The sequence below is a fragment of the Pleurodeles waltl genome, chromosome 2_2, assembly GCF_031143425.1.
Source record: "Pleurodeles waltl isolate 20211129_DDA chromosome 2_2, aPleWal1.hap1.20221129, whole genome shotgun sequence".
In the NCBI taxonomy this organism is placed as follows: Eukaryota; Metazoa; Chordata; class Amphibia; order Caudata; family Salamandridae; genus Pleurodeles; species Pleurodeles waltl.
In genome coordinates, this window is record NC_090439.1 from 1,191,376,621 (window position 1) to 1,191,403,363 (window position 26,743).

The 26,743-nt window shown below is 41.5% G+C and overlaps 1 protein-coding gene across 3 annotated transcripts in view; it reads left to right on the top strand.

Annotated features, from left to right (window-relative positions):
* LOC138283069 (integumentary mucin C.1-like) overlaps positions 1-26,743 on the top strand; it is a 93,259-nt gene that overhangs the window by 55,063 nt on the left and 11,453 nt on the right. For 2 of the 3 annotated variants that reach the window (XM_069221217.1, XM_069221218.1), the window contains exons 9-13: positions 326-466; positions 4,067-4,207; positions 7,790-7,930; positions 11,513-11,653; positions 22,786-22,926. In XM_069221217.1, the coding sequence (XP_069077318.1) occupies positions 326-466; positions 4,067-4,207; positions 7,790-7,930; positions 11,513-11,653; positions 22,786-22,926 (705 nt within the window). The remainder of the gene's footprint in view (positions 1-325; positions 467-4,066; positions 4,208-7,789; positions 7,931-11,512; positions 11,654-22,785; positions 22,927-26,743) is intronic. The other variant, XM_069221219.1, reaches the window with a different exon arrangement.

The window sequence follows — 26,743 nt, forward strand, 5'->3', positions numbered from 1 at the left end:
GAGAGTGCATTTGTGGATTTTCCATTGAAGTGTCTTTTTCCATGCTGCTTTCATATGTTTTAGTGGGAAACAGCTTCTGCTGCAGTGGCAACTCTACATTTGTTGGAAATTCCAACTCTGTCTTGGCAGAGAAGGAAAATGCACCACAATGATGATTCAAACATCTGTCACTTAATCTCTGAATCATGCCCATAAATCCACTATAAGGTTTCATATAATGTGTACGACCTCTTGGATTTTGATAGACAATCTGCAGTTTTATTTTAGAACCTGTTATTGAAAATGTTTTTGTGAACTAAAAGTTATCAAATGTTTTTTTCCACAGAGAAATGTGGCATTGAACCCAAATCAAGAGTCGAGTGTGGCTATCCAGGAATCACCAAAGAGACATGCAATCAAAAAGGCTGCTGCTTCGATGACAGCGTACCGCAAACTACCTGGTGCTTTAACCCTCTCCCATTGAACGGTAAGGTGAGACAAAGAAGAAAGTATGTCTTTTCAATTTCTGTTTTTCAATTAAATATTTGAGTCTATATTGGCTTTTTAAAGTATTGACTAGATTTTGACAGGGAATTCACCATCTTTCTGGAGTGCACACCCAATCCAGATAAGAAACTACTGACACAATGTCCTCCACCATACGATCCATGTGGTACAGGAAAGTTTGTCTTTGTAAACAAAGATACACTTACAAATAAAACACCTAATTAGTAAACTTAAAAGGTTTCTTGAAAATCGGCAAAGGTGATCCCGATGTTCTCTGTAGCATACCCATTGTTCTGAAAAAAAATGTGGACAGCATGACAGTCTGTCTGTAATAAGGTCCCTGGATAACTATTGTACATGTCATAGTATTACCCTGCGTTCATTTAGATCTTTTCACAATAACAACATTCATTTGACCATGAAGATCTGTGACTTGAACTAGAAATTTATTAGATTAAAAAGGGTACATCATGTTTGTTTCATTTAAAAAGTGAACTTGGCTGTACATGTGGCTCTGTGCATTTGTGACTTTAAAAGACACCTTAAATACTATGTAATGAACCTCTGGTTATTAAAGCGTTTAATGAAATCACTCCAAACTACACAACACAGAAGTCTGGTAAATATTGGTCAACTGATTGAAATTTACTGGATTTATTTGTTGTAACTAGACAAGTCACAAAAGTATGACTCCTCTACAAAATAGAGCTGTTTCATATTATGATAAGATTAGAAGTAACCTAGATCAGTAGTCAAAATCCGACAGGAATTTTTTAAGTTATTAATTTTGTTCTCTGGAGGATAAAAAACATGTTATTTGTAAAACCTTCAACCCATAGAAAATTGGAGGAGCTGTGAATATCACTGTAGATTGCAAGAGGTAGAAACACACTTGAGATACTTGGATGCATGGCTGCTACGATGTTTATGGGGCTTCACTGCTATGAATTTTGAGTCATTTGCCTGCAGTTACGGAACTGCTATTATTAAGTTCTATTGCTGCAATGTTGCACCCAAATGTATAGATAAACACTTGGAACATAATTTCCTGCATAATTGCATCTAGCTAAGATTGATCGAAAGTTACTAAAAGAAAGCTTTACGCATAGTACTGCAGCTGCAAAGTGCTGTATGCCTGTGCTAAACAGCTGCAAATTAGGAGACACTGTTGCCCAAGGAGCATTAAGGTTTGCTAAAATTACAATGTAGTCGGATAATTCTGCCATGAAGTGTGCTATATTATATTGTATTATGTTCCTTTTCCTGCAGCATAATTTAGCTGATTCTGCTGGATGAATTGGTCTTTGACTGACACATAAATCTCGTTACCTTGGCTATAGCACAGACTGTAAGATTGAATTAAACGAAAAATCGACTTTTGCTATGACAGTCAATTAGAATGTTAATACACTGAAAGCTGATCTCAATGATGAACATGTAGCCCAACAAATAGGCGTGACTTGTTTGAATCTGTTCCATTTATAAAAACACATGTGTTGTATTGATACATGGTCGCAGCTCTGTGAACCACAGGTTTACTTACATAACTACAGTTTCATGAGTTCCATTAATGGATACAGGCAACAAGATAAATGGCTGTGAAAGGTTCTTTGATCAAAATTGTACTGGGTTTGTGTTAGAACTGAGAATTCATTACTAGGGGAGATACATATTTGGACCATACAAGTATATAACGTAATTAGATTCACTTAATGCCCCTCTGCTACTCTTTCTATAATACTTAGGACACCAGATTACCTACTATGCATTTCAGTAGGACACACTTTCTAGTGACAGAATAATTTCTAAAGGAGCTGCAGTTAGTGACTTTTGAATCATAGCATTACAGTAAATTCCACAAATTTCCAATTAAAACACTGCTCAGCAAGCAACAACAGATAGGAGCATAGCTTCCCAATTTATCTTACTGACTGAAAATAAAACTGAACTTTACTAGTAGCGTATTGTCAAATCAAACGTATTTGTAAAGTTTCTAAAAGCATTATAAAATTAAGGACAGAAAAGCAAAACATTAAAAAATGCACATAATCAAAATCCTGCACCAATGTACAACATTTTAAGTTGTGTTAACTACTATGGTTTATACAAATGTATAAAACATTTGTTGATAGCCCATTTCTGAATGTATATGAACACATTTCCCATCAGCTAGCTGAATCATTGTAAAACACTTCACCTGGAACTGTGGGTTGTCGCTTTTCATATCTAATATTACATTTTCTTCACCTGAGCCAGTTCCTTCGTTTCATAAACATTAGTCATAGCCATTTCCTATGGAGTTACAAAGATGATGACATGCACTTTCAATGTCAATTATTGACTCAAACATAAAACAAGTGGGGCCAATTCACAAAAGTAAGTATGGGAAGTAGTACTAATGAGTATGTTGTTACTTACTTTTACATACAATTTTTACCAGGTCAAAATCGTCTAACTCCCTGTTAATGAAATTAGGAATAGGGCCGAGTTTGTTCTGTTTTTCCTTTTTGTATATGAATATACAGTGGGTATTCCATTTTTATTCTCATCTTGAGTGTTTTGAGGCCAATGTAAAAGGGCATGTATAAAAGAAAACCAGAGAGGTATTCCTTCATGTACTCCCACATGTCTTTGTAATTAAGCCTCATAGAGTCTACGTCTTTAATATTATGATTTTTAAACTAGGAGAAACAATTTGAAAATTAAATAATTTATCTGGCTATTTTCAGTGACAGAATCAAAGGCCCAGTTTTACTACCATATATCGCAGTGCAGCTAGGCGCCTTGCTGGCTGAGTTGCGTGAAAGAGAGACATCAATGAAGCTCCATATTTACAAAGATACGGTGCATATCTGCTGCCCCCTTCTGCTAGTGCACTGTCTGCTGCTTGGCTCCAATGAAGGCATCCTTGCAAGGCAAGAGTGCCTGCATTACAGTAAGGAATGTCTTTTCTACACAAAGGGACACTTTCCTGCACAAAAAAATCCTGAAAGGAAATTATGCTAAAAGTAGTTGCATATTAGTCGCCTGATCTGAGTGATGGATATGCCACTTTGTCCGTTGGAGTTATTCCTGTGGCAGTCTGCTGAACAAAGGAATTGGACTTTTTCTTAACAATTAGTATAGTCTTCTTCACCCAACATGTTAGGTAGAGTAGACATGTTGTCAATGGCAGTGAACTTCCAATTTGTGGGTGCATCTCAAATGTCCACATTTTGAGAAGTAAATTGCACTAATAATGAAAATCCACTGTAAGAGAGTGCATTTGTGGATTTTCCATTGAAGTGTCTTTTTCCATGCTGCTTTCATATTTTTTAGTGGGAAACAGCTTCTGCTTCAGTAGCAACTCTACATTTGTTGGAAATTCCACCTCTGTCTTGGCAGAGAAGGAAAATGCACCACAATGATGATTCAAACATCTGTCACTTAATCTCTGAATTATGCCCATAAATCCACTATAAGGTTACATATAATGTGTACGATCTCTTAGATATTGATAGACAATCTGCAGTTTTATTTTAGAACCTGTCATTGAAAATGCTTTGGTGAACTAAAAGTTATCAAACGTTTTTTTCCACAGAGAAATGTGGCATTGAACCCAAATCAAGAGTCGGTTGTGGCTATCCAGGAATCACGAAAGAGACATGCAATCAAAAAGGATGCTGCTTCGATGACAGCATACCGCAAACTATCTGGTGCTTTAACCCTCTCCGGTTGAACGGTAAGGTGCGACAAAGAAGAAAGTATGTCTTTTCAATTTCTGTTTTTCAATTAAATATTTGAGTCTATATTGGCTTTTTAAAGTATTGACTAGATTTTGACAGGGAATTCGCCATCTTTCTGGAGTGCACACTCAATCCAGATAAGAAACTACTGAGACAATGTCCACCACCATAAGATCCATGTGGTACAGGAAAGTTTGTCTTTGAAAACAAAGATACAATTACAAATAAAACACATAATTAGTAAACTTAAAAGGTTTCTTGAAAATCGGGAAAGGTGATCCTGATGTTCTCTGTAGCATACCCATTGTTCTGAAAAAAAATCTGGACAGCATGACAGTCTGTCTGTAATAAGGTCCTGGATAACTATTGTACATGTCATAGTATTACCCTGCTTTCATTTAGATCTATTCACAATAACAACATTCATTTGACCATGAAGATCTGTGACTTGAACTAGAAATTCAGTAGATTAAAAAGGGTACATCATGTCTGTTTCATTTAAAAAGTGAACTTGGCTATGTAGGTGGCTCTGTGCATTTGTGACTCCAAAAGACAACTTAAATACTATGTAATGAACCTCTGGTTATTAAAGTGTGAAATTAAATGACTCCAAACTACACAACACAGAAGTCTGGTAAATATTGGTCAACTGATTGAAATTTACTGGATTTATTTGTTGTAACTAAACAAGTCACAAAAGTATGACTCCTCTACAACATAGAGCTGTTTCATATTATGATAAGATTAGAAGTAACATAGATCAGTAGTCAATATCAGACAGGAATTTTTTAAGTTATTCATTTTGTTCTCTAGAAGATAAAATATGTGTTATTTGTAAAACCTTCAAACTATAGAAAATTGGAGAAGCTGTGAATATCACTGTAGATTGCAAGAGGTAGAAAACACACTTGAGATACTTGGATGCATGGCTGCTACGATGTTTATGGGACTTCACTGCTATGAATTTTGAGTCATTTGCCTGCAGTCACGAAACTCCAATTATTAATTTCTATTGCTGCAATGTTGCACCCAAATGTATAGATAAACACTTGCAACATTATTTCCTGCATAATTGCATCTAGCTAAGATGGATCGAAAGTTACTAAAATAAAGCTTTACGCATAGTACCACAGCTGCAAAGTGCTGTATGCCTGTGCTAAACAGTTGCAAATTAGGAGACACTGTTGCCCAAGGAACATTAAGGTGTGCTAAAATTACAATGTAGTCTGCCATGAAGTGTGCTATATTATATTGTATGAAGTTCCTTTTCCTGTAGCATAATTTAGCTGATTCTGCTGGATGAATTAGTCTTTGACTGACACATAAATCTCGTTACCTTGGCTATAGCACAGACTGTAAGATTGAATTAAACGAAAAATCGACTTTTGCTATGACAGTCAATTAGAATGTTAATACACTGAAAGCTGATCTCAATGATGAACTTGTAGCCCAACAAATAGGCGTGACTTGTTTGAATCTGTTCCATTTATAAAAACACATGTGTTGTATTGATACATGGTCGCAGCTCTGTGAACCACAGGTTTACTTACATAACTACAGTTTCATGAGTTCCATTAATGGATACAGGCAACAAGATAAATGGCTGTGAAAGGTTCTTTGATCAAAATTTTACTGGGTTTGTGTTAGAACTGAGAATTCATTACTAGGGGAGATACATATTTGGACCATACAAGTATATAACGTAATTAGATTCACTTAATGCCCCTCTGCTACTCTTTCTATAATACTTAGGACACCAGATTACCTACTATGCATTTCAGTAGGACACACTTTCTAGTGACAGAACAATTTCTAAAGGAGCTGCAGTTAGTGACTTTTGAATCATAGCATTACAGTAAATTCCACAAATTTCCAATTAAAACACTGCTCAGCAAGCAACAACAGATAGGAGCATAGCTTCCCAATTTATCTTACTGAATGAAAATAAAACTGAACTTTACTAGTAGCGTATTGTCAAATCAAACGTATTTGTAAAGTTTCTAAAAGCATTATAAAATTAAGGACAGAAAAGCAAAAATGCACATAATCAAAATCCTGCACCAATGTACAACATTTTAAGTTGTGTTAACTACTATGGTTTATACAAATGTATAAAACATTTGTTGATAGCCCATTTCTGAATGTATATGAACACATTTCCCATCAGCTAGCTGAATCATTGTAAAACACTTCACCTGGAACTGTGGGTTGTCGCCTTTCATATCTAATATTACATTCTCTTCTCCTGAGCCAGTTCCTTTGTTTCATAAACATTAGTCATAGCCTTTTCCTATGGAGTTACAAAGATGATGACATGCACATTCAATGTCAATTATTGACTCAAACATAAAACAAGTGGGGCCAATTCACCAAAGTATGTATGGGAAGTAGTACTAATGAGTATGTTGTTACTTACTTTTACATACAATTTTTACCAGGTCAAAATCGTCTAACTCCCTGTTAATGAAATGAGGAATAGGGCCGAGTTTGTTCTGTTTTTCCTTTTTGTATATGAATATACAGTGTGTATTCCATTTTTATTCTCATCTTGAGTGTTTTGAGGCCAATGTAAAAGGGCATGTATAAAAGAAAACCAGAGAGGTATTCCTTCATGTACTCCCACATGTCTTTGTAATTAAGCCTCATAGAGTCTACGTCTTTAATAATATGATTTTTAAACTACGAGAAACAATTTGAAAATTAAATAATTTATCTGGCTATTTTCAGTGACAGAATCAAAGGCCCAGTTTTACTACCATATATCGCAGTGCAGCTAGGCGCCTTGCTGGCTGAGTTGCGTGAAAGAGAGACATCAATGAAGCTCCATATTTACAAAGATACAGTGCATATCTGCTGCCCCCTTCTGCTAGTGCACTGTCTGCTGCTTGGCTCCAATGAAGGCATCCTTGCAAGGCAAGAGTGCCTGCATTACAGTAAAGAATATATTTTCTACACAAAGGGACACTTTCCTGCACAAAAAAATCCTGAAAGGAAATTATGCTAAAAGTAGTTGCATATTAGTCGCCTGATCTGAGTGATGGATATGCCACTTTGTCTGTTGGAGTTATTCCTGTGGCAGTCTGCTGCACAAAGGCATTGGACGTTTACTTAGTGATTAGTATAGTCTTCTTCACCCAACATGTTAGGTAGAGTAGACATGTTGTCAATGGCAGTGAACTTCCAATTTGTGGGTGCATCTCAAATGTCCACACTTTGAGAAGTAAATTGCACTAATAATGAAAATCCACTGTAAGAGAGTGCATTTGTGGATTTTCCATTGAACTGTCTTTTTCCATGCTGCTTTCATATGTTTTAGTGGGAAACAGCTTCTGCTGCAGTAGCAACTCTACACTTGTGGGAGATTCCAGCTCTGTGTTGGCAGAGAAGGAAAATGCACCACAATGGTGACTCAAACATCTGTCACTTAATCTCTGAATTATGCCCATAAATCCACTATAAGGTTACATATAATGTGTACGACCTCTTGGATTTTGATAGAGAATATGCAGTTTTATTTTAGAACCTGTCATTGAAAATGCTTTAGTGAACTAAAAGTTATCAAACGTTTTTTTTCACAGAGAAATGTGGCATTGAACCCAAATCAAGAGTCGAGTGTGGCTATCCAGGAATCACCAAAGAGACATGCAATCAAAAAGGCTGCTGCTTCGATGACAGCATACCGCAAACTACCTGGTGCTTTAACCCTCTCCGGCTGAACGGTAAGGTGCAACAAAGAAGAAAGTATGTCTTTTCAATTTCTGTTTTTCAATTAAATATTTGAGTCTATATTGGCTTTTTAAAGTATTGACTAGATTTTGACAGGGAATTCACCATCTTTCTGGAGTGCACACCCAATCCAGATTAGAAACTACTGACACAATGTCCTCCACCATATGATCCATGTGGTTCAGGAAAGTTTGTCTTTGAAAACAAAGATACACTTACAAATAAAACACCTAATTAGTAAACTTAAAAGGTTTCTTGGAAATCAGGAAAGGTGATCCCGATGTTCTCTGTAGCATACCCATTGTTCTGAAAAAAAATGTGGACAGCATGACAGTCTGTCTGTAATAAGGTCCCTGGATAACTATTGTACATGTCATAGTATTACCCTGCGTTCATTTAGATCTATTCACAATAACAAGATTCATTTGACCATGAAGATCTGTGACTTGAACTAGAAATTTATTAGATTAAAAAGGGTACATCATGTTTGTTTCATTTAAAATGTGAACTTGGCTGTATATGTGGCTCTCTGGATTTGTGACTCCAAAAGACACCTTAAATACTATGTAATGAACCTCTGGTTATTAAAGCGCTTAATTAAATCACTCCAAACTACACAACACAGAAGTCTGGTAAATATTGGTCAACTGATTGAAATGTACTGGATTTATTTGTTGTAACTAGACAAGTCACAAAAGTATGACTCCTCTACAAAATAGAGCTGTTTCTAGTAACCTAGAAGAGTAGTCAATATCAGACAGGAATTTTTTAAGTTATTAATTTTGTTCTCTGGAGGATAAAAAACATGTTATTTGTAAAACCTTCAAACCATAGAAAATTGGAGAAGCTGTGAATATCACTGTAGATTGCAAGAGGTAGAAAACACACTTGAAATACTTGGATGCATGGCTGCTACGATGTTTATGGGACTTCACTGCTATGAATTTTGAGTCATTTGCCTGCAGTTACGGAACTGCAATTATTATTTCTATTGCTGCAATGTTGCACCCAAATGTATAGATAAACACTTGCAACATAATTTCCTGCATAATTGCATCTAGCTAAGATGGATCGAAAGTTACTAAAAGAAAGCTTTACGCATAGTACCACTGCTGCAAAGTGCTGTATGCCTGTGCTAAATAACTGCAAATTAGGAGACACTGTTGCCCAAGGAGCATTAAGGTGTGCTAAAATTACAATATAGTCAGATAATTCTGCCATGAAGTTTGCTATATTATATTGTATGATGTTCCTTTTCCTGCTGCATAATTTAGCTGATTCTGCTGGATGAATTGGTCTTTGACTGACACATAAATCTCGTTACCTTGGCTATGGCACAGACTGTAAGATTTAATTAAACGAAAAATCGACTTTTGCTATGACAGTCAATTAGAATGTTAATACACTGAAAGATGATCTCAAAGACGAACATGTAGCCCAACAAATAGGCGTGACTTTTTTGAATCTGTTCCATTTATAAAAACACATGTTTTGTATTGATACATGGTAGCAGCTCTGTGAACCACAGGTTTACTTACATAACTACAGTTTCATGAGTTCCATTAATGGATACAGGCAACAAGATAAATGGCTGTGAAGGGCTCTTTGATCAAAATGTTACTGGGTTTGTGTTAGAACTGAGAATTCATTACTAGGGGAGATACATATTTGGACCATACAAGTATATAACATAATTAGATTCATTTAATGCCCCTCTGCTACTCTTTCTATAATACTTGGGACACCAGATTACCTACTATGCATTTCATTAGGACACACTTTCTAGTGACAGAACAATTTCTAAAGGAGGTGCAGTTAGTGACTTTTGAATCATAGCTTTACAGTAAATTCCACAAATTTCCAATTAAAACTCTGCTCAGCAAGCAACAACAGATAGGAGCATAGCTTCCCAATTTGTCTTACTGAATGAAAATAAAACTGAACTTTACTAGTAGCGTATTGTCAAATCAAACGTATTTGTAAAGTTTCTAAAAACATTATAAAATTAAGGACAGAAAAGCAAAACATTAAAAAATGCACATAATCAAAATCCTGCACCAATATACAACATTTTAAGTAGTGTTAACTACTGTGGTTTGTACAAATGTATACAACATTTGTTGATAGCCCATTTCTGAATGTATATGAACACATTTCCCATCAGCTAGCTGAATCATTGTAAAACACTTCACCTGGAACTGTGGGTTGTCGCCTTTCATATCTAATATTAAATTTTCTTCACCTGAGCCAATTCCTTTGTTTCATAAACATTAGTCATAGCCATTTCCTATGGAGTTACAAAGATGATGACATACACATTCAATGCCAATTACTGACTCAAACATGAAACAAGTGGGGCCAATTCACAAAAGTAAGTATGGGAAGTAGTACTAATGAGTATGTTGTTACTTACTTTTACATACAATTTTTACCAGGTGAAAATTGTCTAACTCCCTGTTAATGAAATTAGGAATAGGGCTGAGTTTGTTCTGTTTTTCCTTTTTGTATATGAATATACAGTGGGTATTCCATTTTTATTCTCATCTTGAGTGTTTTGAGGCCAATGTAAAAGGGCATGTATAAAAGAAAACCAGAGAGGTATTCCTTCATGTATTCCCACATGTCTTTGTAATTAAGCCTCATAGAGTCTACGTCTTTAATAATATGATTTTTAAACTAGGAGAAACAATTTCAAAATTAAATAGGTTATCTGGCTATTTTCAGTGACAGAATCAAAGGCCCAGTTTTACTACCATTTATCGCAGTGCAGCTAGGCGCCTTGCTGGCTGAGTTGCGTGAAAGAGAGACATCAATGAAGCTCCATATTTACAATGATACGTTGCATATCTGCTGCCCCCTTCTGCTAGTGCACTGTCTGCTGCTTGGCTCCAATGAAGGTATCCTTGCAAAGCAAGAGTGCCTGCATTACAGTAAGGAATGTCTTTTCTACACAAAGGGACACTTTCCTGCACAAAAAAATCCTGAAAGGAACTTATGCTAAAAGTAGTTGCATATTAGTCGCCTGATCTGAGTGATGGATATGCCACTTTGTCTGTTGGAGTTATTCCTGTGGCAGTCTGCTGAACAAAGGCATTGGACTTTTACTTAACGATTAGTATAGTCTTCTTCACCCAACATGTTAGGTAGAGTAGACATGTTGTCAATGGCAGTGAACTTCCAATTTGTGGGTGCATCTCAAATGTCCACACTTTGAGAAGTAAATTGCACTAATAATGAAAATCCACTGTAAGAGAGTGCATTTGTGGATTTTCCATTGAAGTGTCTTTTTCCATGCTGCTTTCATATGTTTTAGTGGGAAACAGCTTCTGCTGCAGTGGCAACTCTACATTTGTTGGAAATTCCAACTCTGTCTTGGCAGAGAAGGAAAATGCACCACAATGGTGACTCAAACATCTGTCACTTAATCTCTGAATTATGCCCATAAATCCACTATAAGGTTACATATAATGTGTACGACGTCTTGGATTTTGATAGACAATATGCAGTTTTATTTTAGAACCTGTCATTAAAAATGCTTTAGTGAACTAAAAGTTATCAAACATTTTTTTCCACAGAGAAATGTGGCATTGAACCCAAATCAAGAGTCGAGTGTGGCTATCCAGGAATCACCAAAGAGACATGCAATCAAAAAGGCTGCTGCTTCGATGACAGCGTACTGCAAACTACCTGGTGCTTTAACCCTCTCCCATTGAACGGTAAGGTGCGACAAAGAAGAAAGTATGTCTTTTCAATTTCTGTTTTTTAATTAAATATTTGAGTCTATATTGGCTTTTTAAAGTATTGACTAGTTTTTGACAGGGAATTCGCCATCTTTCTGGAGTGCACACCCAATCCAGATAAGAAACTACTGACACAATGTCCTCCACCATACGATCCATGTGGTACAGGAAAGTTTGTCTTTGAAAACAAAGATACACTTACAAATAAAACACCTAATTAGTAAACTTAAAAGTTTTCTTGAAAATCGGGAACGGTGATCCCGATGTTCTCTGTAGCATTCCCATTGTTTTGAAAAAAAATGTGGACAGCATGACAGTCTGTCTGTAATAAGGTCCCTGGATAACTATTGTACATGTCATAGTATTACCCTGCGTTCATTTAGATCTATTCACAATAACAACATTCATTTGACCATGAAGATCTGTGACTTGAACTAGAAATTCATTAGATTAAAAAGGGTACATCATGTTTGTTTCATTTAAAAAGTGAACTTGGTTGTACATGTGGCTCTGTGCATTTGTGACTTTAAAAGACACCTTAAATACGATGTAATGAACCTCTGGTTTTTAAAGCGTTTAATTAAATCACTCCAAACTACACAACACAGAAGTCTGGTAAATATTGGTCAACTGATTGAAATTTACTGGATTTATTTGTTGTAACTAGACAAGTCACAAAAGTATGACTCCTCTACAAAATAGAGCTGTTTCATATTATGATAAGATTAGAAGTAACCTAGATCAGTAGTCAAAATCAGACAGGATTTTTTTAAGTTATTAATTTTGTTCTCTGGAGGATAAAAAACATGTTATTTGTAAAACCTTCAACCCATAGAAAATTGGAGGAGCTGTGAATATCACTGTAGATTGCAAGAGGTAGAAACACACTTGAGATACTTGGATGCATGGCTGCTACGATGTTTATGGGGCTTCACTGCTATGAATTTTGAGTCATTTGACTGCAGTTACGGAACTGCTATTATTAAGTTCTATTGCTGCAATGTTGCACCCAAATGTATAGATAAACACTTGGAACATAATTTCCTGCATAATTGCATCTAGCTAAGATTGATCGAAAGTTACTAAAAGAAAGCTTTACGCATAGTACCACTGCTGCAAAGGGTTGTATGCCTGTGCTAAACAACTGCAAATTAGGAGACACTGTTGCCCAAGGAGCATTAATGTGTGCTAAAATTACAATATAGTCGGATAATTCTGCCATGAAGTGTCCTATATTATATTGTATTATGTTCCTTTTCCTGCAGCATAATTGAGCTGATTCTGCTGGATGAATTGGTCTTTGACTGACACATAAATCTCGTTACCTTGGCTATAGCACAGACTGTAAGATTGAATTAAACGAAAAATCGACTTTTGCTATGACAGTCAATTAGAATGTTAATACACTGAAGGCTGATCTCAATGATGAACATGTAGCCCAACAAATAGGCGTGACTTGTTTGAATCTGTTCCATTTATAAAAACACATGTGTTGTATTGATACATGGTCGCAGCTCTGTGAACCACAGGTTTACTTACATAACTACAGTTTCATGAGTTCCATTAATGGATACAGGCAACAAGATAAATGGCTGTTGTTGGACTTTTGCTTATGCAGGGTCATCCCCAGTCTTTTTGCCTCCTCCCTCCTATTTTTTTCTGACCTGTCGCTGTTGGCTTTTGAACTCTGAGCACTTTCCCACTGCTAACCAGTGCTAAAGTGCATATGCTCTCTGTGTGAAATTGTATGTGATTGGTTTATCCATGATTGGCATATTTGATTTACTAGTAAGTCCCTAGTAAAGTGCACTAAAGGTGCCCAGGGCCTGTAAATCAAATGCTACTAGTGGGCCTGCAGGACTGGTTGTGCCACCCACATAGGTAGCTCTGTAATCATGTCTCAGACCTGCCACTGCAGTGTCTGTGTGTGTATTTTTACACTGTAAATTCGACTTGGCAAGTGTACCCACTTGCCAGGCCTAAACCTTCCCTTTTCTTACATGTAAGGCACCCCTAAGGTAGGCCCTAGGAAGCCCCAAGGGCAGGGTGCAGTGTATGGATAATGTAGGACATATAGGGCCTGATTCTAACTTTGGAGGACGGTGTTAAACCGTCCCAAAAGTGGCAGATATACCACCTACCGTATTACGAGTCCATTATATCCTATGGAACTCGTAATACGGTAGGTGGTATATCCGCCACTTTTGGGACGGTTTAACACCGTCCTCCAAAGTTAGAATCAGGCCCATAGTAATGTGGTTTATATGTCCTGACAGTGAAATACTGCTAAATTCGTTTTTCACTGTTGCAAGGACTGTCTCTCTCATAGGATAATATGGGGGCTACCTTTAAATATGATTAAAGCGTAGATTCCCCTAGAGAGTAGATGGACATGTGGAGTTTGGGGTCCCTGAGCTCACAATTTAAAAATACATCTTTTAGTAAAGTTGATTTTAAGATTGTGCGTTTGAAAATGCCACTTTTAGAAAGTGAGCATTTTCTTGCTTAAACCATTCTGTGACTCTGCCTTGTTTGTGGATTCCCTGTCTGGGTCAGTTTGACAGTTGGGTTGTTTTTCACCTCACACCAGACAGTGACACAAAGGGAGCTGGGGTGTAACCTGCATTTCCTGATTAGCCATCTCTGCTAGGAGGGAGGGGTGGAGTGGTCACTCTCATCTGAAAGGACTGTGCCTGCCTCTAACAATGCCGGCTCCAACCCCCTGGTGTGTGTCTGAGGCCTTGCCTGGGCAAGGCAGGATTTCACAAGTAGGTGTGAGTCCCCTTTGAAGAAAGGTGACTTCAAAGACTAAAATGGGTATAAGAAGGGCACCCAAATCTACAGACTTGAGAAACACTTCTGGAATCAAGAGGAACCTCTGCCTGGAGAAGATCTGTTAGCTGAGGAGGAAGTGCTGCCCTGCCTGTGACTGTGCTTTGTGGAGCTTTCCTGCAGTGCTGCTTCTGCCAGAGTAAGAGGGCAAAGACTGGACTTTGTGTGCCTTCCATCTTGAGAAGAAATCTCCAAGGGCTTGATCTAGAGCTTGCCTCCTGTTGTTTGAAGTCTCAGGGACAGCAAAGACTTCTCTCTGCCAGCACCTGGAGCCTCTGGAGAGACTCCTACTCTGCCCTGTGGTGCCCATCCAGTCCTGGGACCCTGAAAGGAGAAGCTGGCAGCCTAAAGACAAGAAAATCCACGCACAGAGCGCCGTGCGGGGAAAAGATCGACGCGAATCCGATCGGCGGCTGAAAAACGACGCGCCGCCAGCTCCGCGGCTGAGAAACGACGCTCGCAGGAAACGCGACCGAAGAATCGACGCACGGAGCAGGAGAAACGACGCGCAGCATCGCTGACGGAGGCTGGGAGATCGCAACCTGCGCGGCTGGATCGTCAACTCATCGTGCGGCTGGATTTTTTACTCGAGTACCGCCGTGCGGAGTTATTTTCGACACACGCCCGCCCGTGCGGGGTTATTTTTGACGCACACCAGGTACATTTTCACTCTAGCAGCTCTAGTGTGTTTTTAAAACTACTTAAAGACTCTTTTTGATTTTTAATTAATAACTTGACTTGTGTATGGTGGATTTTTGTCGTTTTGGTCTTGTTTTGTTTAGATAAATATTTCCTATTTTTCTAAACCTGTGTTGTGTCATTTTGTGGTGTTTTCATTGAGTTACTGTGTGTGTTGGTACAAATACTTTATGCCTAGCACTCTGAGGTTAAGCCTACTGCTCTGCCAAGCTACCAAGGGGGTAAGCAGGGGTTAGCTGAGGGTGATTCTCTTTTACCCTGACTAGAGTGAGGGTCTTTGCTTGAACAGGGGGTAACCTGACTGTCAACCAAGGACCCCATTTCTAACATTGGTGGCAGCGGTGGGATTTGGACTTGTATTTGTGCCTGACATACAGTGATTGAGTGTACACTACTGTTTTGATCTCAGACCACTACGTGACCACATACTACTTGTTTGGTGATCTTTTGCTTTTTCTCTTAAGGACTCCTTTTTGTTCTACTTCCATGATTTTGCTGATCCCTTGACTGATTCTTTTTACTTCATTGGGAACTTATTTTCTGCCTTTGGAACTTTGCACTTGTGACCATCATGTCTCAATCTGGAGATGCAACAGCTGGAGCTGTGTTTGAAATGGAGAAACTGAAGTAGTACTCAGTTGCTCAATTGAAACAGTTCCTTAAAGATCTTGACTGTCCCACTAAGAGCTCCACCAGGGAGGGGGAGCTGCAAAAGGCACAGAGGGCCGGGGTGACAATCAAGAAGGCTGGAGGGCACACAGAGGAGGAGAATGTGGGTGGGGAAGTGCAGAGGATACACAGTGGTGTAGTGGAGGTACCTGTTACGCCTGGGGGGAGGGTCCCCAGGAGGGGTATTAGGGTGTCGTCTAAGGGTCTGACTCCTAAAGATGTGCAGGACAGACAGGCAGAAAGGGTTCGCCGGTTGAAGGCAGAAAAGTTGAGGATGCAAAGGGAGTATGACAAGTGGGAAAGGGACTTCGAGATACAAAGGATGATTTATGCTTACAAGCTTAAATTGAAACCGCTGGAAGTCATGAGGGCTGAATCCAGCTGGAATGGTGGCAGCAACAATTTTATATCTAGTGCTGCTGAAGAAATGCACATGCCCAGAGATGTGGTGCCCTACTTGAAGGAGGGAGTTAACACACACCAGGAGGTTCAGGGGTGTGAGGTAGCTCCAGTGATGCACAGGGTCCCTGAGGTGGATTGGGGAACTGGCATGGGGAGTCATATTCCTACTGGTGGGAAGGACACTCTACTGACTCTAGGTGAGAGTGACAGGGAGAGGGGTTCCCCCCAGGTAGAAGTCCTGGTTATGGAGTGTGAAGACATCCCAGAAGAGTGTGGGTTGAGTGTCAGGGACAGTCAGGTACTGTCTCACCAGTCTCAGGAGGGTGATGTGGGGTGCTTTTTCAAAGCAGAGTCACTGGATGGTTGGGTGAAGGGTACTTTGGTTAATTCATGTGAGGGGCTGAGTGATGTAATTGCTGGAGAGCATATGTCTAGTCCTTATTTTCCAGAGCTATGCCAACACCAGGTGGAGTGTGAGTTCTCTGACCCCAGGGAGCTTACAATGGAGGCAGACCTCTTGGTGAGTACCAGAGAGTCTGAAGAGGCATTTGGGGGTGCTCCTGAGAGGAGTGGTCTAGGTATTTCCCAACCAGGTGAGGTAGGGAAGGATTGTAGTGTCCCAGGTAGGTCCCAGTGTAGTGGGATGGGTGAGGGACCCCATGTCCAGTCTCTGAGGAGAGGGAATGGGGATGGGCTGAGGTCCAAGGTGCCCGAGATCCGGTCCCAGGTCCTGGAGGGTTCCATGAGGGAACACCAGGAGGGGAGCCTAGCCTGTACCATAGGGCCATCTGTTGAGGGAGACCCCACAGTGTCAGGAGAACTTGGGGGGGCGGCTGTAGCCAGCGTCCCACCAGTTCTGGTGTCTGGCAGTACCACTCCTAGTGAGGGGGTGCAGAAGTCCAGACAGAGGGTTGAGAGGGGGTTGCGGACCCCAGTGGAGAACCTGGAGGGTCAGGGGTCAGCTCTGAGAGCAGAGCCCCCCAGGAATGACCTTGGTAAGACCATTTCTGGGTTGGGGGGAATCCAGACTCTGTCAGATGGGCAGAGGTCAGGAGACCTGCGCCAGCCAGACTCTTGTGTGGCCCTTGGGGACAGTGTGTCCCTTGAGGGGGGTAAGTGTGCCCCCCTGGAAGTCCTGGTGTGCCAGGCAGTGGTTCAACTGCAGGGTGGTGACTCTGGGTTGAATGATCAGGTTCAGGGGGTAAACTCTGACCTGATGGGGGGTAAGTGTGCTCCCAAGGAAGTCCTGGTGCGCCAGGCAGTGGTTCAACCGCAGGGTGGTGACCCTGGGTTGGATGACCAGGTTCAGAGGGTAAACTCTGACCTGGTGGGGGGTAGGTATGCCCCCCAGGAAGTCCTGGGTTGCCAGGCAGTGGTCCAGTCTGTGGGTACAGACCCTGGACTGAAGGATCAGGTGCAGGGGGTAAACCCTGACCTGAAGGGGTGGGCGGTTTGCCCAATCACCCCCCCTGGTGTGACTTCAAGGGGTACTCTCCCTGAGGGGGGGATGCAGAACCCTGAGAGTAGGGGCAGGGGAGAAAGAGCCTCACCCCTGGCCCCAGTGCAATCTAAGGGTACAGACCCTGGATTGGAAGGCCGGGTTCAGGGTGTCCCCCCTGACCTGGAGGAAGGGGCTACTGCTAACAGTGCCCATCCCATGTTGTCCTCTGAGGGGGCCACCCCTAGTTGGGGGGTGCAGGACCCCAGAAGGGAGGGCAGGGGGAGGGAAGCCTCACCCCTGGCCCTGGTCCAACCTGAAGGTACAGACCCCAGGTTGGCGGACCAGTTGCAGGTTAACAGCCCTGCACTGGTGGAAGAATTGTGCAGGACTGCTTCTACAAGCACCCTGACAGTTTTTGACTCTGGGGGTGCCGCTTCTGCAGGGAGGGTACTGAGCCCCAGAGGGGAGGACCAGGGTCAGGTTGTCATCCCTGACCTGGTGGAAGAGAGAGTGGTCAAAGGGTGCCAGGCACCTGGGGCTACCGCCCCCCACTCTCCACAGTCACAGTGGTTAGAGAGGCCTGAGGTCGGGCTCTCATCCCTGACAGTTGTCAGGGGTCACCGTGGCTTGCTGTCCTGGTGGACAGAGTTGCCCCTGGGGGGGGGGGCGAGAGTCACACCCCGGGGGTGGAGTGGGCAACACCACTGTGTTGGCCCTGGTGGTACTATCTGCCCATTGCAATTCATCTGTGAGCAAAGTAAAGTTAGGTGCTGCACAGATGGTGTCTGTAGATGTGGAGAAGGGTTCCCCATGGGTTAGCTTAGTGGGCCCGGAGAGTATGGACAGAGGGATCCAACTGGAGTCAGGAAGGCGTAGAACTGGAACATGCCCCTGCTGTTGTGGGCCTGGGTCCTTGTTCTATCGCCCCAATCAGGGAAGTACATCAAGGTATTGATTGTTCTCCCCTGGCTTTAGGCTGGTAGGGTGTCGTGTTGGACTTTTGCTTATGCAGGGTCATCCCCAGTCTTTTTGCCTCCTGCCTCCTATTTTTTTCTGACCTGTCGCTGTTGGCTTTTGAACTCTGAGCACTTTCCCACTGCTAACCAGTGCTAAAGTGCATATGCTCTCTGTGTGAAATTGTATGTGATTGGTTTATCCATGATTGGCATATTTGATTTACTAGTAAGTCCCTAGTAAAGTGCACTAAAGGTGCCCAGGGCCTGTAAATCAAATGCTACTAGTGGGCCTGCAGCACTGGTTGTGCCACCCACATAAGTAGCTCTGTAATCATGTCTCAGACCTGCCACTGCAGTGTCTGTGTGTGTATTTTTACACTGTAAATTCGACTTGGCAAGTGTACCCACTTGCCAGGCCTAAACCTTCCCTTTTCTTACATGTAAGGCACCCCTAAGGTAGGCCCTAGGAAGCCCCAAGGGCAGGGTGCAGTGTATGGATAAGGTAGGACATGTAGTAATGTGGTTTATATGTCCTGACAGTGAAATACTGCTAAATTCGTTTTTCACTGTTGCAAGGACTGTCTCTCTCATAGGATAATATGGGGGCTACCTTTAAATATGATTAAAGCGTAGATTCCCCTAGAGAGTAGATGGACATGTGGAGTTTGGGGTCCCTGAGCTCACAATTTAAAAATACATCTTTTAGTAAAGTTGATTTTAAGATTGTGCGTTTGAAAATGCCACTTTTAGAAAGTGAGCATTTTCTTGCTTAAACCATTCTGTGACTCTGCCTTGTTTGTGGATTCCCTGTCTGGGTCAGTTTGACAGTTGGGTTGTTTTTCACCTCACACCAGACAGTGACACAAAGGGAGCTGGGGTGTAACCTGCATTTCCTGATTAGCCATCTCTGCTAGGAGGGAGGGGTGGAGTGGTCACTCTCATCTGAAAGGACTGTGCCTGCCTCTAACAATGCCGGCTCCAACCCCCTGGTGTGTGTCTGAGGCCTTGCCTGGGCAAGGCAGGATTTCACAAGTAGGTGTGAGTCCCCTTTGAAGAAAGGTGACTTCAAAGACTAAAATGGGTATAAGAAGGGCACCCAAATCTACAGACTTGAGAAACACTTCTGGAATCAAGAGGAACCTCTGCCTGGAGAAGATCTGTTAGCTGAGGAGGAAGTGCTGCCCTGCCTGTGACTGTGCTTTGTGGAGCTTTCCTGCAGTGCTGCTTCTGCCAGAGTAAGAGGGCAAAGACTGGACTTTGTGTGCCTTCCATCTTGAGAAGAAATCTCCAAGGGCTTGATCTAGAGCTTGCCTCCTGTTGTTTGAAGTCTCAGGGACAGCAAAGACTTCTCTCTGCCAGCACCTGGAGCCTCTGGAGAGACTCCTACTCTGCCCTGTGGTGCCCATCCAGTCCTGGGACCCTGAAAGGAGAAGCTGGCAGCCTAAAGACAAGAAAATCCACGCACAGAGCGCCGTGCGGGGAAAAGATCGACGCGAATCCGATCGGCGGCTGAAAAACGACGCGCCGCCAGCTCCGCGGCTGAGAAACGACGCTCGCAGGAAACGCGACCGAAGAATCGAAGCACGGAGGAGTAGAAACGACGCGCAGCATCGCTGACGGAGGCTGGGAGATCGCAACCTGCGCGGCTGGATCGTCAACTCATCGTGCGGCTGGATTTTTTACTCGAGTACCGCCGTGCGGAGTTATTTTCGACACACGCCCGCCCGTGCGGGGTTATTTTGGACGCACACCAGGTACATTTTCACTCTAGCAGCGCTAGTGTGTTTTTAAAACTACTTAAAGACTCTTTTTGATTTTTAATTAATAACTTGACTTGTGTATGGTGGATTTTTGTCGTTTTGGTCTTGTTTTGTTTAGATAAATATTTCCTATTTTTCTAAACCTGTGTTGTGTCATTTTGTGGTGTTTTCATTGAGTTACTGTGTGTGTTGGTACAAATACTTTATGCCTAGCACTCTGAGGTTAAGCCTACTGCTCTGCCAAGCTACCAAGGGGGTAAGCAGGGGTTAGCTGAGGGTGATTCTCTTTTACCCTGACTAGAGTGAGGGTCTTTGCTTGTACAGGGGGTAACCTGACTGTCAACCAAGGACCCCATTTCTAACAGCTGTGAAAGGTTCTTTGATCAAAATTTTACTGGGTTTGTGTTAGAACTGAGAATTCATTACTAGGGGAGATACATATTTGGACCATACAAGTATATAACGTAATTAGATTCACTTAATGCCCCTCTGCTACTCTTTCTATAATACTTAGGACACCAGATTACCTACTATGCATTTCAGTAGGACACACTTTCTAGTGACAGAATAATTTCTAAAGGAGCTGCAGTTAGTGACTTTTGAATCATAGCTTTACAGTAAATTCCACAAATTTCCAATTAAAACACTGCTCAGCAAGCAACAACAGATAGGAGCATAGCTTCCCAATTTGTCTTACTGAATGAAAATAAAACTGAACTTTACTAGTAGCGTATTGTCAAATCAAACGTATTTGTAAAGTTTCTAAAAACATTATAAAATTAAGGACAGAAAAGCAAAACATTAAAAAATGCACATAATCAAAATCCTGCACCAATATACAACATTGTAAGTTGTGTTAACTACTGTGGTTTGTACAAATGTATACAACATTTGTTGATAGCCCATTTCTGAATGTATATGAACACATTTCCCATCAGCTAGCTGAATCATTGTAAAACACTTCACCTGGAACTGTGGGTTGTCGCCTTTCATATCTAATATTACATTTTCTTCACCTGAGCCAGTTCCTTTGTTTCATAAACATTAGTCATAGCCATTTCCTATGGAGTTACAAAGATGATGACATACACATTCAATGCCAATTACTGACTCAAACATGAAACAAGTGGGGCCAATTCACAAAAGTAAGTATGGGAAGTAGTACTAATGAGTATGTTGTTACTTACTTTTACTTACAATTTTTACCAGGTGAAAATTGTCTAACTCCCTGTTAATGAAATTAGGAATAGGGCTGAGTTTGTTCTGTTTTTCCTTTTTGTATATGAATATACAGTGGGTATTCCATTTTTGTTCTCATCTTGCGTGTTTTGAGGCCAATGTAAAAGGGCATGTATAAAAGAAAACCAGAGAGGTATTCCTTCATGTACTCCCACATGTCTTTGTAATTAAGCCTCATAGAGTCTATGTCTTTAATAATATGATTTTTAAACTAGGAGAAACAATTTCAAAATTAAATAAGTTATCTGGCTATTTTCAGTGACAGAATCAAAGGCCCAGTTTTTCTACCATTTTTCGCAGTGCAGCTAGGCGCCTTGCTGGCTGAGTTGCGTGAAAGAGAGACATCAATGAAGCTCCATATTTACAAAGATACGGTGCATATCTGCTGCCCCCTTCTGCTAGTGCACTGTCTGCTTCTTGGCTCCAATGAAGGTATCCTTGCAAAGCAAGAGTGCCTGCATTACAGTAAGGAATGTCTTTTCTACACAAAGGGACACTTTCCTGCACCAAAAAATCCTGAAAGGAAATTATGCTAAAAGTAGTTGCATATTAGTCGCCTGATCTGAGTGATGGATATGCCACTTTGTCCGTTGGAGTTATTCCTGTGGCAGTCTGCTGAACAAAGGCATTGGACTTTTACTTAACGATTAGTATAGTCTTCTTCACCCAACATGTTAGGTAGAGTAGACATGTTGTCAATGGCAGTGAACTTCCAATTTGTGGGTGCATCTCAAATGTCCACACTTTGAGAAGTAAATTGCACTAATAATGAAAATCCACTGTAAGAGAGTGCATTTGTGGATTTTCCATTGAAGTGTCTTTTTCCATGCTGCTTTCATATGTTTTAGTCGGAAACAGCTTCTGCTGCAGTGGCAACTCTACATTTGTTGGAAATTCCAACTTTGTCTTGGCAGAGAAGGAAAATGCACCACAATGGTGACTCAAACATCTGTCACTTAATCTCTGAATTATGCCCATAAATCCACTATAAGGTTACATATAATGTGTACGACCTCTTGGATTTTGATAGACAATCTGCAGTTTTATTTTAGAACCTGTTATTGAAAATGTTTTTGTGAACTAAAAGTTATCAAATGTTTTTTTCCACAGAGAAATGTGGCATTGAACCCAAATCAAGAGTCGGTTGTGGCTATCCAGGAATCACCAAAGAGACATGCAATCAAAAAGGCTGCTGCTTCGATGACAGCGTACCGCAAACTACCTGGTGCTTTAACCCTCTCCCATTGAACGGTAAGGTGCGACAAAGAAGAAAGTATGTCTTTTCAATTTCTGTTTTTCAATTAAATATTTGAGTCTATATTGGCTTTTTAAAGTATTGACTAGATTTTGACAGGGAATTCACCATCTTTCTGGAGTGCACACCCAATCCAGATAAGAAACTACTGAGACAATGTCCTCCACCATACGATCCATGTGGTACAGGAAAGTTTGTCTTTGAAAACAAAGATACAATTACAAATAAAACACCTAATTAGTAAACTTAAAAGGTTTCTTGAAAATCGGGAAATGTGATCCCGATGTTCTCTGTAGCATTCCCATTGTTCTGAAAAAAAATGTGGACAGCATGACAGTCTGTCTGTAATAAGGTCCCTGGATAACTATTGTACATGTCATAGTATTACCCTGCGTTCATTTAGATCTTTTCACAATAACAACATTCATTTGACCATGAAGATCTGTGACTTGAACTAGAAATTCATTAGATTAAAAAGGGTACATCATGTTTGTTTCATTTAAAAAGTGAACTTGGCTATATATGTGGCTCTATGCATTTGTGACTCCAAAGGACAACTTAAATACCATGGGGGTCATTCCGACCCTGGCGGTAAAATCCGCCAGGGCCGGGGACCGCGGATGCACCGCCAACAGGCTGGCGGTGCATCCCTGGGCATTCTGACCGCGGTGGTACAGCCGCGGTCAGAAACGGGAAACCGGCGGTGTACCTTCAATTCCCCGCTGCCCTGGGGAATCCTCCACGGCGGCACAGCTTGCTGCGCCGCCATGGGGATTCCGACCCCCTTACCGCCATCCTGTTCCTGGCGGTTTTGGCCGCCAGGAACAGGATGGTGGTAAGGGGTGTCGTGGGGCCCCTGGGGGCCCCTGCAGTGCCCATGCCAATGGCGTGGGCACTGCAGGGGCCCCCGTAACAGGGCCCCACCAAGATTTTCAGTGTCTGCCATGCAGACACTGAAAATCGCGACGGGTGCAACTGCACCCGTCGCACCCTTTCCACTCCGCCGGCTCCATTCGGAGCCGGCATCCTCGTGGAAGGGTGTTTCCCGCTGGGCGGGCGGGCGGCCTTCTGGCGGTTGCCCGCCCGCCCAGCGGGAAACTCAGAATAACTGCGGCGGTCTTCTGACCGCGCAGCGGTATTCTGGCGGCTCCCGCCGGCCCTGCAGTTACCGCGGGCGGCGGGAGTCAGAATGACCCCCTATGTAATGAACCTCTGGTTATTAAAGTGTTTAATTAAATCACTCCAAACTACACAACACAGAAGGCTGGTAAATATTGGTCAACTGATTGAAATGTACTGGATTTATTTGTTGTAACTAGACAAGTCACAAAAGTATGACTCCTCTACAAAATAGAGCTGTTTCATATTATGTTAAGATTAGAAGTAACTTAGATCAGTAGTAAATATCAGACAAGAATCTTTGAAGTCATTCATTTTGTTCTCTGGAGGAGAAAAAAAAACATGTTATTTGTAAAACCTTCACTATAGAATATTGGAGAATCACTGTAGATTGCAAGAGGTAGAAAACACACTTGAGATACTTGGATGCATGGCTGCTACGATGTTTATGGGACTTCACTGCTATGAATATTGAGTCATTTGCCTACAGGCATGGAACTGCAATTATTAATTTCTATTGCTGCAATGTTGCACCCAAATATATGTATGAACACTTGCAACATAATTCCCTGCATAACCTGCATCTAGCTCAGATGTATTGAAAGCTTTCTAAAAGAAAGCTTTACGCATAGTACCACAGTTGCAAAGTGCTGTATGCCTGTGCTAAACTTCTGCACATTAGGTGACACTGTTGCCCGATGAGCATTAAGGTGTGCTAAAATTACAATATAGTCACATATTACTGCCATGAAGTGAACTTACCTTGTCTTGTTGCATAATTTAGCTGATTCTTCGGAATGAATTGGTCTTTGACTGACACATAAATCTTGTTACCTTGGCTGTAGCACAGACTGTAAGACTGAATTAAGCGAAAATCAACTTTGGCTACTACAGTCAATTAGAATGGTAATACATTGAAAGATGATCTCAATGATGAACATGTAGCCCAATAAATAGGCATGACCTGTTTTAATCTGTTCCATTTATAAACACACACGTTTTGTATTGGTACATGGTAGCACCTCTGTGTACCACAGTGTTACTTACATAATTTCAGTTTCATGAGTTCTATCTCAGTGTCTAGAAACTGAGGGGCATATTTATACTCTGTTTGCGGCGGACTTGCGTCAATTTTTTTTACCCAAATCCGGCGCAAACGTAACTCCATATTTATACTTTGGTGCTAGACCCGTCTAGCATCAAAGTTATGGAGTGTGCGTCATTCTATGGACGTAGAAACCTACCTTGCGCTAATGAGATGCAAGTTAGGCGTACCCGTGCAAAAAATGGCTCTAAGGCATTTGCGCCTTATTTATCCTCCCATGCAAAAATGATGCACAGGAGGAGGCAGACCTTAAAAAAATTGAGCTAAACCTGATTAGTGCCAATTTTTAACGCCTGGGTCAGGGCAGGAGTTAGGGGACCTGTGGGATAATTTCCATGGTGGGAGACCATGGAAGCAGTCCACAGGTGCCCTTCCCTGCAGCCTGGGATACCCCCTGCCACCCTCACTCACCCCTGGAGGACACCCATGGATGGGGGGACCCATCCCAGGTAAGTCCCGGTACGTATTTCCATTTTATTTTTTAAAGTGGCATGGGAGGCCTAACTTGCCCCCCCCCCTACATGCCACTGTGCCCAATGACCATGCCCAGGGGACAGAAGTCCCCTGGGCAGGGCCATTGGGCAGGGGGGCATGACTCCTGTCTTTCCTAAGACAGGAGTCATTTCCATGGGGGTTGTGTGTCAGAAAATGACGACAGTCAGGTTAGAGTCAAAATGTTTGACGCTAACCTGACTTGCACCATTCTTTGATACACAATCTCCATTCCTCCCTACGCCTCCGCTGCCCGGTTTGCGTCATTTATTTTGACACTAACCAGACCGCAGTGCCGACTTGTGTCATTCCTTGAATACATCGCCCGGCTGGCATGTTGGAATGGTGGTAGTCGGCGTTAATCTTTTTGCCGCAAACCTGCCTCAAAAAGTATAACTATGGGCCTGTGTGCCTGGATTTCCCTGTGAGCCCTGCTCAAAAATATCTTGACATAGAACAACAATCATAGAGCTTCATGTGTACCTTTCCTAAACCTAAAGCACAGCTACAGGAAGGATGCTTTTCCTGTTAAATATTGCATTACCATATCAAATTTCAACTTTATTTGGGCTTTGAGCGGCTGAGTGATAGGGTATGAAAAAGGTCATGCTTTCAAATATGGCATTTAAGTAATCAAGCATTGTATTCCACAATGCTCTAACACAAAATCCTGAGAACAACTTTGTCAGATGGCCTCAAGTAAATATTCATAAGATAGCCAATTTGAGCAATATCTTTGCATAGTGAAAGATAATTTGATTTTTTTTAAATCATAAAGCAACTAAGGATTAAATAAAACAGCTGTGCAATTTGTTCCTTGTGGGGTATGAGCAATGATACTTGAAGGTTGAATGTTGATGTCTATTTATCCCACAACACATTAACTGGAGAAGCTCATTTCACTTTTCTGCCAATTTTTGTGGCAGTGGTTTGATCAGGATATAACTGTAAAGTATCTGTCCAGTGTAAGGAGTACTTTAAACTCTAAAAAGTAGTTACATATCAGTCACCTAATCTGATATGATGGATATGTCACTTTGGCGGTCATTACAACATTGGCGGTAAAAGCCGCTTACCGCCGGGCAGAAGACCGCCAA